Here is a 17,850-nt window from a genome sequence, read left to right on the forward strand (position 1 = left end):
GGATTTGGTTTACTTTTATAGCGTTTTCTTGGGCGGATTTTTATGGTTGGCAGCCATCACACATCACACACTAAAAGACGCTTTTTATTGCAAAAAATAGTTTTTGCATCACCACATTTTGAGAGCTATAATTTTTCCATATTTTGGTCCACAGAGTCATGTGAGATCTTGTTTTTTGCGGGACGAGTTGACGTTTTTATTGGTACCATTTTCGGGTACATGACATTTTTTGATCGCTTTTTATTCCGATTTTTGGGAGGCGGAATGAACAAAAACCAGCAATTCCTGAAATTCTTTTAGGGGGGGCGTTTATACCGTTCCGTGTTTGGTAAAAAGGATAAAGCAGTTTTATTCTTCGGGTCAGTACGATTACAGCAATGCCTCATTTATGTAATTACACATGTGGAAAATTTTTTTTTAACTTTTTTACTTTGTCCCAGGGGGGGACATCACAGATCGGTGATCTGACAGTGTGCACAGCACTCTGTCAGTTCACCGATGTGACAGGCACATTGCAGAGGCTTGCCGGCGCCTGCTATGAGGAATTATCAGCAGACGCCGGCAAGCAGGGTCATCTCATGACCCGGAAGGAGTCCTGCGGCCATCTTGGATCCGGGGACTCCTTCCAGGATCTTATCGCGTTGCTCCGGTGGGAGAGTGCAGGGAGCCCCCATCCTTGCGCGATCCCCCTCTATGCCGCTGTCACTATTGACAGCGGCATCAGAGGGGTTAAATGCCCGCGATCGGCGATAGCGCCGATCGTGGGCATTGCTGCGGGGTGTCAGCTGTCATATACAGCTGACACCCGCACCCGATCACCGTGGCGCTCAGCGTGAGACCGCGGTGATCAGGGCGCCGTACTAGTACTGCGGCTGGCACTAATGCAGTGCCGGCAGCGGAGTACTAGTACGGCGCATGTCGCGAAGGGGTTAAGGGACAATTAACGAAAGACTACGTTGAGTTGGGCATTTTATCAAAATGTTAGGGTGACAAATTATCAATTTTTAGAGCCAATCTAGTGAGTAATATCTAACAAATTGTAATGCTTTAATTTACTAAACATGGTCACCTCTCCCTGGATACATCTATTGATGCCCTTAATTATTTGTTTAACATGCTCGTATTGGCTATTTGTCAGTGGTGCTCTTGATTATTCTATTTACATGAAACCTTCTATTGAGTTTTTATAATATAAAATTATTTTAATAGTGATGGCGGCGGCCGTCCCAAGTTACTCGGTCCCCAGTCGCCACTATTTCTCCCGGTGTGCCGTACCGGCATTGCACCAGCATGTGTCCCACAACTTTTCCCGTGCCCTCAACAATGCTGTTACTGGGAAAGTACATCTAACCACGGACACGTGGACAAGTGCATGTGGGCAGGGATGGTACATCTCACTGACGGCACACTGGGTTAACATAGTGGAAGCCGGGACCCAGTTGGACCTTAGGATGGAACACATTCTCCCCACACCGAGGATTGCGGGCCCTAGGTCAATCAGGGTGCCCCCACAGTCTACAGCTCCTGCACCTCCTCCTCCTCTTCAACCTCCATCTCTGAAATGAACACATCAGTCAGAAGCTGGAAGCACTGCAGCACTGCTTCAGCCTGCGGCAACAGGCTGTGCTGAAGCTAATCTGCACAGATGACAAAGCGCAAAATGCAGAAGAGTTGTGGACAATGCTTAAAGAGCAGTCAGATATTTGGATGACACCGCTGAATCTACAGCCAGGCATGGTTGTGTGTGACAATGGCTGGAATCTGGTGGCAGCTCTGAGGCAAGGTGAGCTCACAAACGTACCATGCCAGGCCCATGTGATTAAACTCGTGGTTCAACGTTTTCTGAAAAGCTACCTGGAGCAGCCAGATCTGCTAGTGAAAGTACGCTGTCTGTCTGCCCATTTTAGAAAGTCAGCTACAGCTTCAGACACCCTTGCCATGCTTCAGCAGTGTTTGCAGCTTCTGGCTCACCGACTGGTGGGTGATGTCCCCACACGTTGGAACTCTACACTGCAGATGTTTGTGAGCAGAAGAGGGCAGTTGTTGACTTCCAGCATCAACAACGCCGTCGTTATTCAGTTCAGACTCCACATATAAGACCTCAGGAGTGGACATGGATGTCAGACATATGTACCATCCTCCAGAACTTTGAGATCTGTACCAAGATGGTGAGCGGCGATGGTGCCATAATTAGCATCTTCATCCCGCTTCTCAACATTCTGAAAACCTCTCTGCACACAATTAAAGAGGATGCATTGCAGGCAGAGCATGAGGACATGGAGCAAGGAACCATACAGAGTGATTACACTCAGCCCAGCCTGATGTCGTCACAACGTGGATTGGTAGACAATGAGGAGGAGGAAGAACAGGAGCTACTTTCATGCGCTATAGATGGTACTACAAGCACAGCAGTGATACCGTCTGTTCAACGGGGATGGCCTGAGGACAGGGAGGAGGATAAGGACAGCATGGTCAGTCGTCCTGTTGGTGAGGACATGGAAGTCTTGCCTGTTAGCAGTCTGGCACTCATGGCTGACTTTATGTTGCGCTGTGCTTCACGTGACCATCGCATTATTAAAATTTTCGGTGACACTCATTACTGGTTGGTGACATTCTACACCCACTCTACAAGGAGAACTTTCAATCTCTTCTTCCAGAGGCAGACAGGTGTACAAAAATGGACCCGTAGAAGCGCAATCGCGTGAAACGGCCGTCGTCCGTCTCGTTCCTGCACAACCCTGCTCCCCTCGTGACGCCCAAGCCTTTCAAGTGCCACAACCTATGATGGTTTGTTTCATCCAATAAAGAAATGAAGATTCGTTGGTGAGTGCTGCAATTTTTTCTTCTCTTCTATACCCGTTTAGGTGTACAAAAATGTTGCTGTACCAGAGGGCCCTTGTAGCGGAATTACTGAAAAAAATCCCATATGAGAACGCTGGCAGCATACATCAGAGTTTGTTGTACAACCAAGGAGTCCAAGCAAGAGAGACAGAAGTACAATCTAGCTCAGGCAGGGGAACAATGGCCAAGCTCTGGGACAGTTTTCTCAAACCCTCCCATCGTGCCGGCACAGAGGCAAGGGGTTCTGGCCAAGAAGTGAAGTGTTTGGGAAGATGATGAGGGAGTACTTTGCAGATCATACAAATGTCCTCCGTGATTCCTCTGTGCCTTTTAATTATTGGGTATCCAAGCTGGACACGTGGCATGAACTGGCGCTCTACGCCTTGGAGGTCCTGGCCTGCCCTGCTGCTAGCGTTCTGTCAGAGCGGGTTTTCAGTGCCGCTGGTGGAATTATAACAGATAAGCGCATCTGCCTGTCAACTGACAATGCTGACAGGCTGACTCTTATAAAAATGAACAAGGGCTGGATTGGGCAAGACTTCTGTACACCACCGAATGAAAACAGTGAAACATAAGCTCAAATACATTGTCTTTTTTGTGGAGGTGTATTCTCATGCACCTCTTCCAAACCACACATGAGTATTCCCTTCCTGATTTGATTTGTTTGGTGTTATCCTCCTCCTTATCCTCATCCTCATCATCCACAACCAGAAAAACACCAGGGTGACCGTATTCAGTGACGCAAAAGTCACTCAATTTTTGTGCAAGGGTGTTTTTATGATGCCCGTTACTAATTAGAAACCAAAATAAATGTTACTCCCCCAGGGGGAACTGTCATCAAAATGAGATGTATGTATATTCTTCACATTTATTCTTATATTTTCCAGTTTTACTTTCTCTGGACGATCCTCTTATGAAGGAGTGTATATCTCTGCAATAGAAAAATATTGAAATACTATTATATTTAATTTTCATTTATATCCCTGTCTCTGAGCTGTTGCTAGGGACCAACATATCTTGTTGGACACATTTTGGCTTCATATCTATAAACCTGTGCTCGCACCTCCCTTTTGTTATTTACTTTCATAGGTGAATTCACATCCTTTATTTATTTGTTTGATTTCATTATGATTTATCTTTATGTCTCCTCATTCTCCACCACTAGATCACCAGGGTTTACTTGTTTTGTGCTGCTACAGGCAGTTCAATTTTTGTCAAGAATGTCTATGATGCCCATAGTATAATTTTTAAAATATTTACCCCATGGGGAAATGTTTGTCAGCCCATGTACTGCGTGTATGGGCAGTACATGTATAGGAGACCCGCTCCTTTACTTTGGGCCTAGTTTTTAATGAGGCCTTCATCAATGTCTCCTCATTCTCTGCCACTAGATCACCAGGGTTAACGTGTTCTGTGCTGCTACAAGCAGTCCAAATTTGGGCAAGGGTGTCTATGAAGGCCATAGCATATTTTTAAAAAATGTACCCCCCAATGGGGAAATGTTTGTCAGCCCATGCACTTCATGTATGGGCATTACAAGTCTAGGAGACTCGCTCCTTTACATTGGGCCTAGTTTTTTTTAAGGCCTTCCTCCACATTTCATCATTTTCTGTCACTAGAACACCATGGTGAACTTGTTGTACAGCCATTAAATTTTTGTGCAAGTGTGTTTTTATGATGCTCGTTACCAATTTGAAATCAAAAGAAATGTTACTACCCCAGGTGGAAATGTCGTAAAAATGAGATGTACGTATATTCTTCCCATTTATTCTTATATATTCCATTTTTTATGTATCTGGACCATCCTCTAATGAGCTAGTGTATATCTCTACAATACAAAAATATTGAAATACTATTATATTATATTTTAATTTATATCCCTATCTCTGAGCTGTTGCTAGGGACAAAAATATCTCGTTGGACACATTCTAGCTTCATGTCTATGAACCTGTGTTCGCCCCTCCCTTTTATTATTTTCTTTCATAGGTGTATTCACATTTTTTTAAATTTGTTGATTGCAGTATGATTAATATTTATGTCTCCTCATTCTCCACCACTAGATCAACAGTGTTCACGTGTTCTGTGCTGCTATAAATGTTACTATCCCAGGGGGAAATGTTGTAAAAATGAGATGTACATATATTCTTCCCAATTTTTTTAATATTTTCCATTTTTTCATATCTCTGGACCATCCTCTAATGAGCTAGTATATACCTCTACAATACAAAAATACTGAAATACTATTATATAATAATTTAATTTATATCCCGATCTCTGAGCTGTTGCTAGGGGCAAACATATCTCGTTGGACACATCCTGGCTTCATATCTATGAACCTGTGTTTGCCCCTCCCTTTTGTTATTTTCTTTCATAGGTGTATTCACATTTTTTTTTTATTTGCTTGATTACAGTATAATTTATCTTTACGTCTCCTCATTCTCCACCACTAGATCAACAGTACTTATGTGTTCTGTGCTGCTACAGGCAGTCCAATTTTTGGCAAGGGTGTCTATGATGCCCATAAAATATTTTAAAAAAAGGTAGCCCTAAGGGGGAAATGTTTGTCAGCACATGCACTTCGTGTATGGGCGTTACAAGTCTTGAAGACCGGCTCCTTAACATTGGGCCTAGTTTTGAACTATTCTAGTTGGGCAGGGGAGTCTATGTGCACATATACATATCACTGCAAGGCTTGCAGCCACTGTATGTGAGTCTATAGATCTCCCTGCATACATCAAAAGGCTCTATTACTGTCTGCTGCTGTGTATTTTATATATACCTAGCTGCAGTTATCCTTGGCAATTTTTTTTAAGGTTATACCTGCTCATTTTATTATAAGGCCATCCATAGCCCCCTTTTTTCTACATTTATTTGCTTGGTCATGCTGCAGACTACAGCCAGGTCATTGCAATACAAGAGAGGGAAAATATTATTTTTTAACTATTTTTTGGTGGGCCCAGGCATCAGATGTGAGGGCGCCAAAAAATCTGTCCTTATTTTTGGGTACAAGCTAACATTTTGTAGTGTCTTACAACATTTTTGGAGACCATTTTACTGCCCCAAAATCTATAGCTGGCCCAATAATATTTAGCTACAGTTGTTATATTTATCACTGTGAATTGTACGCCACGCGCATCGCATATCATTGTGCTAAATATCTTAAAATTTTAGTACTCCAATTTTTTTTTGGGTGTCATAGCCAACTTTTTGACACAATTTTGGTGTGCCAAAAAAAATCAAGGCCACATTTTGATCAGTCTATTATCTCTGGCTGACGCCTGGTGTATAAGTGGTGTCAAAATCGTGCTTTGCAGGCATACATTGTATTTTTTGGTCTGCTAGCCTTGGTCTACTCGTTATTTTTTATTTAAAAAATATATATTTTTTAAAAATAAATATTTTAACTGTCTGTTATCTCCGTCAGAAGCTCGGTGTATCTGTGGTCTCCAACTACTTATTTTTCAGGCATACTGATCACATATAATTTTTCTCCAAATAAATCCATTTGTATTGAGCTTTTCAAATATTTCAGTTGTCCATTTAAAATGGGCAAGGCAAGGGGCAAGGGATGGGGAACAGGACGTGATGCTGATGGTGCATGCAGAGGACGAGGCCGTGGTCAAGCTGAAAGTGGGCCACAACAAAGACCCACATGTTCGTGATCAACATTCCAATCCCAGTTTTTAAGGGACACCTCCACCTCCACTAGATCACCAGGGTTAACGTGTTCCGTGCTGCTACAGCCAGTCCAATTTTTGGCAAGGGTGTCTATGATGCCCATAAAACATTTTTAACAATTTTACTCCCCCAATGGGGAAATGTTTGTCAGCCCATGCACTTAGTGTATTGCATAGGCAATAACAGTATAGGAGACCTAATGTTTAACCCTGCTGTTCTGTTCGGTCAAAAATGACCGTTTTTGAACTTTGATATTTTTTTAAAAATTCATTATGCGGTTCTGAAACTTATGGTAACTTCTATTTTCCTAATTAGAGGGGTTCTTTCTAAGGGTATCTTTTTTTTTTTGTTTAGTTTTTGTGCCACATTTTTTTTTACACTTGTACTGTTCCCGGTGAAAAATGACCGAATAGCATTTTATGCTATTTCAGCCATTTTTTGAGTAAAACAAATGAGTTATAATTTATTTTGAGACTAGTTATTGCATCTAGTATTGTTTATGAAGTAAACATTTGCTTTAGGTGCAGATTTACACATGCTTTCAGTACAAACCATACGCATTGGCTTTCAGTACAGTTCTGTGCAATTTTTTTTCTCTGTATGTTATTTACCCTGCTTTTCCTCTAAAAATAAATAAATTCAGTTGTCAAGATTGCATATTGTAAAAGAAAGGATTGTACCAACTTGGGCAGATATTGCAAAAATGGAAAATGACAATGCTGGGAACGGTAAGAAAAAACAAGCCTGAGCTTCCACAAGGTATTCTCAGCAAAAGAGGTGTACATAGTTCCATGTTTTATTTCACTCAAGACACAACAGTGGTTTCTTATGTTCCGAAAAAAAAATAAACAAGAGATACTTATGAGCACAATGATGATGCAATAAGCAATCGAGAAGATAGAAAGCTGGACATGATAATGGACTAGGCAGACATGTGTATCATTGTTGTCCTGAATGTAAACAATAGAATAATGTGAAGATTTTCTGAAAAAAAACAGATTTTTTTAATTTTTTTAATTTTTTTTTATTTTTACTATTTTTTTTTCAAAATGTTTGCACGCAGTTAAATTTTATACTATAGTTAATTTTAGTTATAGTTATAGTTAGTTATAGTTGTTATAGTAGTAGTAGTAGTAGTAGTAGTTGTTTTAGTAAGTTAGTTAAGCTCACATTTGTAATTTCTGTGCATAATTCAATAAGCCCTTGTAACCTTTATAAACACAAAATAAATTAAAAAGTTGTGTGTTTTACGTATTTATTTTTTTATAATGACCAACCATGTTCACATACAGTATAATAGTGCAACAGGTATTCAAAAAATTATTTTTAAATAGCTAAAACAGCATTTTAATAGGTCAGGTCAAAAATGACCAGAGCAGTACAAGTGTATAGTGGAAACGAACAGAACAGCAGGATTAATAATGGCCCTTCAAGAATATTAATGCTGCCTGATGCCCCTCTAAAAATAGGCTTTGTGACTTTAAAAGTCCCGCCTTCAGAAATGAAACAAGATGTGTCTCCTTATGTGTCACACACCATATGGTCAGCTAGTGTTGTTAAATGTTACAATTTCATTTCCCAGTGAATGCATTTGTATTGGTTGAAAGCAATGTTAAAGTTGAAAAACGCATCAAAAATGCTGGGTGTGAACATAGCAAAAGTAGTGGAGGAACATTTTGGTCTGGGGTAAATTACTTTGCCTTATATACAAGTCATTACACTGGAAAGGATGTACCTTTACATATTTCCCAGCAAAATCCATTTTGGTTTCGTTTTTGTATGTTTTTTGGTGCACCTGTAAAAATGGCATGAAACTCTGACAACATTGCTTACAGTTGTGACCTACGAGTCAGAAATGCTTCCAGGGGCGATCCCCATGATGTTCCCGTGTCATTTGTGCAGTGTTTCCATCATTTTCAGACGTTTTTAGACCTTAAAAGGACCCCCGGGGGGAATCACATTAAAAATACTCGTGTTTCCCATAGACTTACATTGGGCTCGTTGCTCAGGTCGAGTACCCAAGTATTCCAATTTGCTCGACCCGAGCAACGAGCACCAAGCATTTTAGTGCTCGCCCATCACTAATACTTACAATATTCTTATCTCTGGATAGCTATATTCCCCCTAGTTATTTATTAATATGTTAAATAATTTTATTTAACTATTTTCCAGTCAAATGATATAATTTCTTTTTTATATGTGCTAGAGGAATTGTATACTATGTTGCCTTTTCCTCTTCTCTTTGGATTGATATTTTAAAATACGGAATAATTTTTTAATCCACCCATGCCTATTGCTGGATCACCTTCCATGCTTTGATTCAATAAAGTATTGCCACACTGTTTTGCTCTCACCCTGGGTTGTCTAAGTAGTATTATGCGCATGGTAAAAGGATAGCGAACATTCGGTGGGATGATCCCTGGTCCATGTGGTTTCATCTATTGTACTTGGACACCCGCTGACCCCCTCATCTCTCCACACACAGCTTGTTACCCCTTGGCCGAGGCAGTGCTGCAGTTCTTTCAGCTTGCGACTGATGTTGATGTTGTGAGATGGAGGGTGAGGAGGAGTAGGTGCAGGATTCTCTGTAGAAGGTGGGCACAACCCTGATTGAACCAGGGCCCACAATCCTTGGTGTCGGTGGCATGTGTTCTGTCCCAGGGTTTGACTGGGTCCCGGCTTCCACAATGTTCACCTAGTGTGCCATCAGGGAAATGTAGCATCCCTGATCACAAGCCCTTGTCCAGGTGTCCACGCTTAAGTGGACCTTCCCAGTCACAGAGTTGGTTAGAGCATGGCTGATGTTTTGGGACACGTGCTTGTGTAAAGTGGGGATGACACACTGGGAGAAATAGTGACAGCAGGGGACCAAGTACAAAGGGACAAGCATGAGGTTGCAGAAAGGTTCTGTCTCTACAAGCCTAAACAGCAACATTTCCTGGACAAGCAGTCTGGAAATGTGGCCATTTTGCAATGCAGCCTGTGGGTGAGTGACTGTGTATTTACGCTTGTGTTCCAAGGATTGGAGTAGGGACAACTGAACGCTGCACTGAGATGAGGAAGTGCACATGGTTGTTGACTGTGGTTGCAAGTGTGCAATGTCAGGTGGACAGTGGGGTCATCTCCATCTATGTCATGGACAGGGGATTGGAGTGTCCATAGTACAGGGGAAGAGGAAGTGGTGTCTCCTGCAGATGCTTTTTGGACCCTGGCATTTGACCCAAGTAGTCAGGTGCTTTGCTTGCATGTGCCTGAGCATGCTGGTAGTGATCAGGCTGACAGCTGTTCTGCCCCTGCTGATGCTGACATGGCAAATGTTGCAAATGGACTTTTTTGGGTTGACTGGACTACCTTTAAAAAAGTGCCAGACTCTGGAACACCTAACCCTTGGATTGGCAACTTCACCCGTATTGGTGTTCTGGAGATCAGTTTCCCGCCTTGTGTCTTTGGCCACCCCACTGCCTCTTCCTGCCTGTTGTGGTGCTGCAGATCCCTTTCCTCTGTGCAATGCATGTCAACTTTCCAGGTTGGGTCAGTAACTTCACTGTCCACCACCTCGTCTTCCACTTCCGCACCATGTTCCTCCTCCTGACTTGCTGATGCAACAATACCACTTGCTGGAAATTGTGTCTCATCATCATCCAGCTCTTGTGACAGTAGTTGCATTTTTCCATCTTCGCCTTCATGTGAGCATGGCTGCTCAGATATTTGAACATCACCTCATGCAATCCCCTCATGTCCCAGTTGGAATGGGCAGGGCAAGAAGCCAGAATCTATAAATGGAAATGTGAACAGCTCTTCAGAATGTCCAAGTGTGAAATCACTTGTCTCAAGGCACTCTGCATGGTGGGAGGAAGGGGAATCAGGGTGAGGATTATGAAGGTCAGAATAACGGCTACTGAGACTGGACCTTGTGCTAGACAGAGTGGTGCTGTCAAAGTGAAGGGAAGAATTATCTTCTAACTATCCAACAACCTTTTCACACCAGTCTAGCTTCAGAATTGGTGTTTTGCGCCCTCCTACAATATCGGACGGGAAGCTAGAACAACATGATATTTGTTTGTTGTGCTCCCGCGGCAGCCAAAGTTTCATATTTCCAAATCCTCAGGCCTCTGCACTCTCCATGAGCATCACATCCACTTCCCCATTCCTTACCACCTGCCTTGTCCATTTTAAATTACATATGATAAATATTGAGAAAGCATTGCAAACAGTATTAAAATGCCAGCAATATTTGCCCACTACAGATGGATGTATAATACTATAGTATCATCACAGCAATGCTATTTGCAGCCAAAGTTTTTTTTTTGTGTTTTGAGGCTCAACTCTAGCACGATAAATGCCATGTAAAATGTCACTACTGAAAAAAATTGCAGCAAAACAGTACCAGCAAAATGTAAAAATTTCAGATGGATGTATAAGACTGCGGTATTAATAAAGCAATGCAATTTTGTTAACAAACTTTTTTTGGGGAAGGGGGTTTTCAGGCCAAACTCTAGTATGATAAATGCCATATAAAATTTCACAGCTCCAAAAAAAGGCTGTATTGCAATGCCAGGCAAATTTGCACACCTCAGATGGACGTATCAGACTGCAGTATGAATATAGCAATGCAATTTTTTTAGCAAATCATTTCTTTTTGGGGGGTTTGAGGACCATCTTTAGTTCAATAAATGCCATATAAAACTTCACAGATAATTAAATTGGACACATATTGCTTAAAAAATATTATTACCACAGTGCGTTTTACTTGCGGATTTTGCAAAAACGGTGCAGGAAAATCTGCACATGAATCCGCAATGTGGGCACATAGCCTAAAAGATGTTTTTTATTGCAAAAACTAGTTTTTGAATCACCACATTTTGATTGCTGTAAATTTTCCATATTTCGGCCAACAGAGCCATGTAATGACTTTTTTTGTGAGACGAGCTGAAGTTTTAATTGGTACCATATTCGGGCACATGACTTTTTTTATCGCTTTCTATTCCGATTTTTGTGAGACAGAATGAACAAAAGTCAACAATTCATGAATTTCTTTTTTTATGGGGGGTTTATGTTGTTCCTTGTGTGGTAAAATGGATAAGGCAGGTTTATTTATCGGGTCAGTACAATTACGGCGATACCTCATTTATATCAATTTTTTATGTTTTGCTGCTTTTATACAATAAAAGCTATTTTCTAGAAAAAAATAAATATTTTTGCATTGCTTTATTGTGAGAGCTATAACGTGTTTATTTTTCCACTGATGGAGCTGTTTGATGGCTTGTTTTTTCCTGGACAAAATGTTTTTAGCGGTACCATATTTATTTATAGCCATCTTTTTTATCGTGTTTTATTCCACTTTTTGATCAGCGGTATAATGATAAAATATTCTTTTTTGCCTTGTTTTTATTTATTTTTTCTATGATGTTCACAAAAGGGGTTAACTAATGGGACCTTTTATAGATCGTGTCGTTGCGGACACGGTGATACTAAATATGTATACTTTTATTGTTTTTTTTTCATTCAAATATTAATTCAATTTCTTTTGATTTTTTTATTATTTTTGATTTTTCAAAAAACATTTTTACAATTATAATTTTTTTTTTTTACTTTTTTCTAACTTTATCACTTTGTCCCAATATGGAACAATCATTTTTTGCATGCTGATCGCTTCTACAGCATGCAGATGAAGCAGTATCCCCATGCTGCAGAAACTGTCAGCCCTGCACTGAGAGACAAAATTGCTCATCATCCATTGGGCATGATCAGCAAGTTCGCTAGGTCTGTTTACCTGGATGGCATCATGATATCATCAGGTCACTATAGCAACGATCGGGACCATGTGTTACACTGCTGGGCCTCCGATCCAAAGACAGAGGAGCTGTCAGCCCTCTGAAGGCTTCCGGAATGCTGCAATCATATTTGATCGCAGCATTTCAGAGGTTAAAGTGCCGGGAAAATCATGTAAATAAACCCAAAAAAACTTTTATTGTTAAAAAGAAAGGCAACCCATGCCAACACAAAAAGTGACCAAAAACAACCAAAACATGTGTAACCCAGTTAAAATCTATGGGAAAAAGCTAGCCATCCCTAAATAACACTCCTAGATATCACCTGCCTGGCAGCGGAGGTTGACACCCTAGGGGGGAGCGTATTGGCGCCCCCGCTCCAACGATGGCTGACCCTAGGGGCCCTATTGAAACCTACATCCGCTAGTGAACCCCACTACCCAGATGCTAAGGGACCACTAATTCTATACAGGCGGTTGCTGTCCTAGGGAGAGCTAGCACCCAAAGAATTAAAAACAATATGAACACACCAGGATCAGACCGGTGTATACGGTGGAAGTAAACGGCAGTGATAGAAATCTAATTGTGGTGGCTAATTGATATATATGCTCTACCACCACTCAAGTCCTGTACATCGCAGGCCAGTGCTCCTGGTATCTATGTGACCTATAGGTGCAACAGAGATGCCATATATCTGTCACTGCCCAGTCCCGATGTCACGCATAACATAATTAGTGGGACCCAGAAGAAAACACTGCATGGCCTCTAACAGTAAATCTGATGTTGATACACACTATATTGGTGTAGAGAAGCCACCACATAAATAACGATACTCATCTGTATACTGCCATGCTTCCTACACCGTCTGTCCTTATAAATTAACGCCTCAACGCGTTTCGCCTGCCTAGGCTCATCAGGAGGCTCGATGTATTGATATGACTGTGTCCCAAGAAAAAATGGCGCCATTTTTTCTTGGGACACAGTCATATCAATACATCGAGCCTCCTGATGAGCCTAGGCAGGCGAAACGCGTTGAGGCGTTAATTTATAAGGACAGACGGTGTAGGAAGCATGGCAGTATACAGATGAGTATCGTTATTTATGTGGTGGCTTCTCTACACCAATATAGTGTGTATCAACATCAGATTTACTGTTAGAGGCCATGCAGTGTTTTCTTCTGGGTCCCACTAATTATGTTATGTGTGACATCGGGACTGGGCAGTGACAGATATATGGCATCTCTGTTGCACCTATAGGTCACATAAATACCAGGAGCACTGGCCTGCGATGTACAGGACTTGAGTGGTGGTAGAGCATATATATCAATTAGCCACCACAATTAGATTTCTATCACTGCCGTTTACTTCCACCATATACACCGGTCTGATCCTGGTGTGTTCATATTGTTTTTAATTCTTTGGGTGCTAGCTCTCCCTAGGACAGCAACCGCCTGTATAGAATTAGTGGTCCCTTAGCATCTGGGTAGTGGGGTTCACTAGCGGATGTAGGTTTCAATAGGGCCCCTAGGGTCAGCCATCGTTGGAGCGGGGGCGCCAATACGCTCCCCCCTAGGGTGTCAACCTCCGCTGCCAGGCAGGTGATATCTAGGAGTGTTATTTAGGGATGGCTAGCTTTTTCCCATATATTTTAACTGGGTTACACACGTTTTGGTTGTTTTTGGTCACTTTTTGTGTTGGCATGGGTTGCCTTTCTTTTTAACAATAAAAGTTTAAAGTGCCGGGAACAATCTGTGTCGGGTGTCAGCTGTCAGAATCAGCTGATACCCTGCGGTGATCTCCCGCACACCCCCTGTTTGCATGGGCGATAGCTCAGACGTAATATTCTGTCCCTGGTCAAATAGACCCAAGGCACAGGGGAATATTATATCCGATGTCAGAGGAGGTTAAAATTGTTGCAGTAAAAGACGCAATTGCGGTGTCAATGGAGAGACACACTTGAAGAGGGAGGTCTGGGGGAAAAATCCCACAAAGCGGCTATCAACGCATCCTAAAGGGGGCTGCCTGCCACAAAACCCCTCTATATAGACCCCTCACACTACAGGGAACACTCTTAATCAAAAATTGACTGGCTAAACTGCACGATAGGCCACAATCTGGCATCTGTCTGACGGGGCCTTTGAGGCCTTTTAAGCCTGAGAGGCCCAATACTACTAACAAGAGACTTTCTTCCTGCTCATCCCCATTCTTTCCCATTTCCTGCAAAACGGTCCCCACTGTGATCCCACAGGGAGTTCTGCAGGTCACATGCCGGAGGACCTTCTGCCAGGCTAACCCCGGAGAGCAGGTGCAGCAGGCCTTACAGGCATAGAGTCAGCCACAAGTTGCAGCTCCAGGAGACCGGAGGAGGACAGCGTCGCTGAAGTGCCACTGAAGCGCCACTTCAAGCAACAGAGAGCAGGAGCTTCGGTGCAGCATCTCCTCATCGGGCGCACAGAGTCGGCCGCAAGCTGTGGCCCCAGGAGACTGGCGGAGGACAGCGGCGCTGATGCGCCACATCAAGCGGCAGATAACAGAGATCAGGAACTGCAGTGCAGCGTCTCCTCATCAGACGCAGGTCTCACTGCTGCTCTCCAGGCACCGGCATCATCCAACCAGCAGGCTCCAACCGGCAGGCTCCGTGCCTCTGTATCAGAAGTCCAGCGGTCACCAAGACTGCTGGATCACCGCCAGTGAATCATCCTGCCCTCTCCCTGCCTTCCGACGAGGATCTCGGCCTTCCCGGGGAGTCCCTTAGAGGCATACTGCAATGTCAGTACATAGTCAAATCGAGGCCCCGGATCCAACCCGGCGGTTTATGGAGGCCTGAAAAAAGTAGTCCCCTGAAAAACATCCTATATACTGCGGGGAGCGCTACAAAAAGGGGGTAATTATATGAGTGTCCTCCTCTCATCGGCCCTATAAGAAATTACTCCTGGAGAGGAAAACACTATCACGTACAGCATCTATATATAGGAAATAGTTCCAGCCGTTCCACAACATTAAGAATCACTCCGCTAGCATCCTCTGACTGGGACCATGTACAACTCAAAATTTAAGGTGAAAGCTAACCCCACTACCCCAATTAAATCTCAATACAGCCTAGAACAAGATAAACCTCAAGGCCGTAGAGACCAAGAAAGAAACAGGGCTAACTCCATTTCTTCTCCTAGGTGTAGGTCTAGATCTCTTCGGAGAGATATGCCTCGTTTACTTGACTATGGGCCTAATACTAAATCCTTTGACAGTAAATCTTCTCCTACTAAAATGGACTCTTCTACTAGTTTGAAAAGAATGAACCCAGGAGCTATAAGTGAGAGATATATTTCTTGTGGGAATAATTCTGAAGTAGGGGACGATGTCGAATCCAGTGACACGTCCCCTAATCAAACACCACTGAAAAGCAAAATAAAATACGACAACTCTGAATCCCACAAAGGTGCAAACTCAGCAAGTTTACACGCACCTATACACTCTGCTGGTTCAAGTAAATCAGATCAAGACGACCTAATAAGTAAGTTAATGAACAAAATGGATGAAAAGCTGGAATCTCTTGTAAAGACAATGAAAATAGAAATGGACTCCAACTTCCAAAGATACTGTGACAAGATTGACAAGATCGATAAACAACTGTCAAAACATGAGGAGAGGCTAAATAGGCTTGAACACAGATCGTCAATATCTTTTGATGAACTGGACCGGCTCAACCTAGAGATGAAACATTTACGCTCCAAAATGGTGGATCTTGAAGACAGAGGCCGACAAAACAATCTGAAAATAAGGGGCATTTCGGAAGATGTGACTCAGGAACAAATGTCGACTCACCTCAAGAATATCTTTAAATCGGCCTTGCCCGACCTTTCAGATCTGGACCTAACGATCGATAGAGCCCACCGGTTACCTAAACCTCCCAAGGTCTCTACGGAATTACCAAGAGACACTATCCTCAAACTTCACTTTTTCAAAACCAAAGAGATGATACTTGCCTACCTAAAGGATAAGAAAACCTTCCCAGAACCTTAGAAGGAACTAAAGGTTTTTCCAGACTTTTCAAAAGAAACTCTGGAAGGCCGAAGGGAATTCAGGCCCGTGACTGCAGCTCTTCACGATAAAGGAATCAGTAACAAATGGGGCTTTCCGTTGAAACTGCTAATTTCATATCGGGGAAGAACCATACCAATTTTCTCCATTGAAGACGGACTGAACTTCGTTAGATCGTTAGACCGCTGAATAGAGACTAACCAGATGATGGTCATAGGGAAGTTCTTTCTCAGCCATCCCCTAGTGGTGGGGGCCTCCATCTCAACCACTATTTGGGATTCTTCCCCTATTCCCACCCACTTTTAATAACCCCATTTCTCTTTTCAGGTAGTTCTGCGGACCTACTTGTGTAGACATTGTAGACGTTATCTTATCTTTCAGATCTCAACTAAAGACCCGTCGAGACTGTGGTTCGCAAGAAGAAAGATTTAATATGGTATACGGGTGATCACTATATTTCACTCCTCAGTGCAATTTTTCCTTTTCAGACTATAGAAATCCTAAGGTTTAAAGTGTTATTTTCTATCATAGCGAACTGGTTAAAATGACTTTTAAAATTCTCTCTTACAACATCAGAGGGCTAAACAGCCCCCAAAAGAGGGATACTATATGGAGAGAGTTACTCAAATCTCAGGCAGATATTGCTTGAATTCAGGAGACGAAGTTTTTGGCAGGAAATCACCCCTACTTCAAACATCGCAGCTTCCCTCATATTTTTGAAGCCTGCAATTCCAGTAAAAGAGCTGGGGTGATCACTTTGGTCAAAAATACTGTCCCCTTTGAGGTCCTTGAAGAGTTTGGTGATGCCAAAGGCAGATACCATATCTTGATTTGTGTCATCAATGGTCAAACATGTATCCTGGCGAATGTGTACGCACCTAATAGAAACCAGGTTAGATTTCTATCAAAACTACTGAAGAAGGTAAATGAGGTAAAAAGAGGGACTCTCATACTTTTGGGAGATTTCAACATTACACCTGACAGGTTTCTAGACTCTTCATCAGGCTCTAGACCAGCCTCAGATAACCTAAATTGGTGGCTGTATAGAAATGAACTCTATGACACTTTTAGATGTCTGAATTCCACATCTAAGGAATTCACTCATTTCTCTACAGCCCACCAATCAGCTTCTAGGATAGACCTGATCCTCACAGACATTTTCTCTCTGGGGAGGTTCAAAAAAGTATACATTGGAGATAGGACGATATCGGACAATTCCCCAGTCACTGGTGAGATTATACTTGGCCCATTACTAAAAAATGTGAGGTTGTGGAAATGCAACTCCTCCATCACCCATAATCCCATTCACATGGCCACGATCCAAAAAGCTATTGACAACTATTTTAGTGAAAATACTCCAGAATCTACTAACCCGTCCGTTAACTGGTGTGCCCACAAGGCAGTTATCAGAGGCACCATAATGAGCATTAGTTCCAAAATCAAAAAAGAAAACGGAGAAAATATGCACACTACAAAGGTCCATACGTGAATTAGAAAAGTCTCTACTAGGCCTCCCCTCCCCA

At 42.4% G+C, this 17,850-nt stretch overlaps 1 protein-coding gene across 1 annotated transcript; it reads left to right on the forward strand.

Moving 5' to 3' along the window:
- The first annotated feature begins 12,073 nt into the window (after positions 1-12,073).
- LOC143787924 (uncharacterized) lies at positions 12,074-17,754 on the forward strand. The gene is made up of 2 exons (XM_077277161.1): positions 12,074-12,449; positions 14,026-17,754. The coding sequence occupies exon 2, from the start codon at positions 15,326-15,328 to the stop codon at positions 16,307-16,309; it is 984 nt and encodes a 327-aa protein (XP_077133276.1). The 5' UTR covers positions 12,074-12,449; positions 14,026-15,325; the 3' UTR covers positions 16,310-17,754.
- The last annotated feature ends 96 nt before the right edge of the window (positions 17,755-17,850 follow it).

Source organism: Ranitomeya variabilis, chromosome 1 (genome assembly GCF_051348905.1).
Source record: "Ranitomeya variabilis isolate aRanVar5 chromosome 1, aRanVar5.hap1, whole genome shotgun sequence".
In the NCBI taxonomy this organism is placed as follows: Eukaryota; Metazoa; Chordata; class Amphibia; order Anura; family Dendrobatidae; genus Ranitomeya; species Ranitomeya variabilis.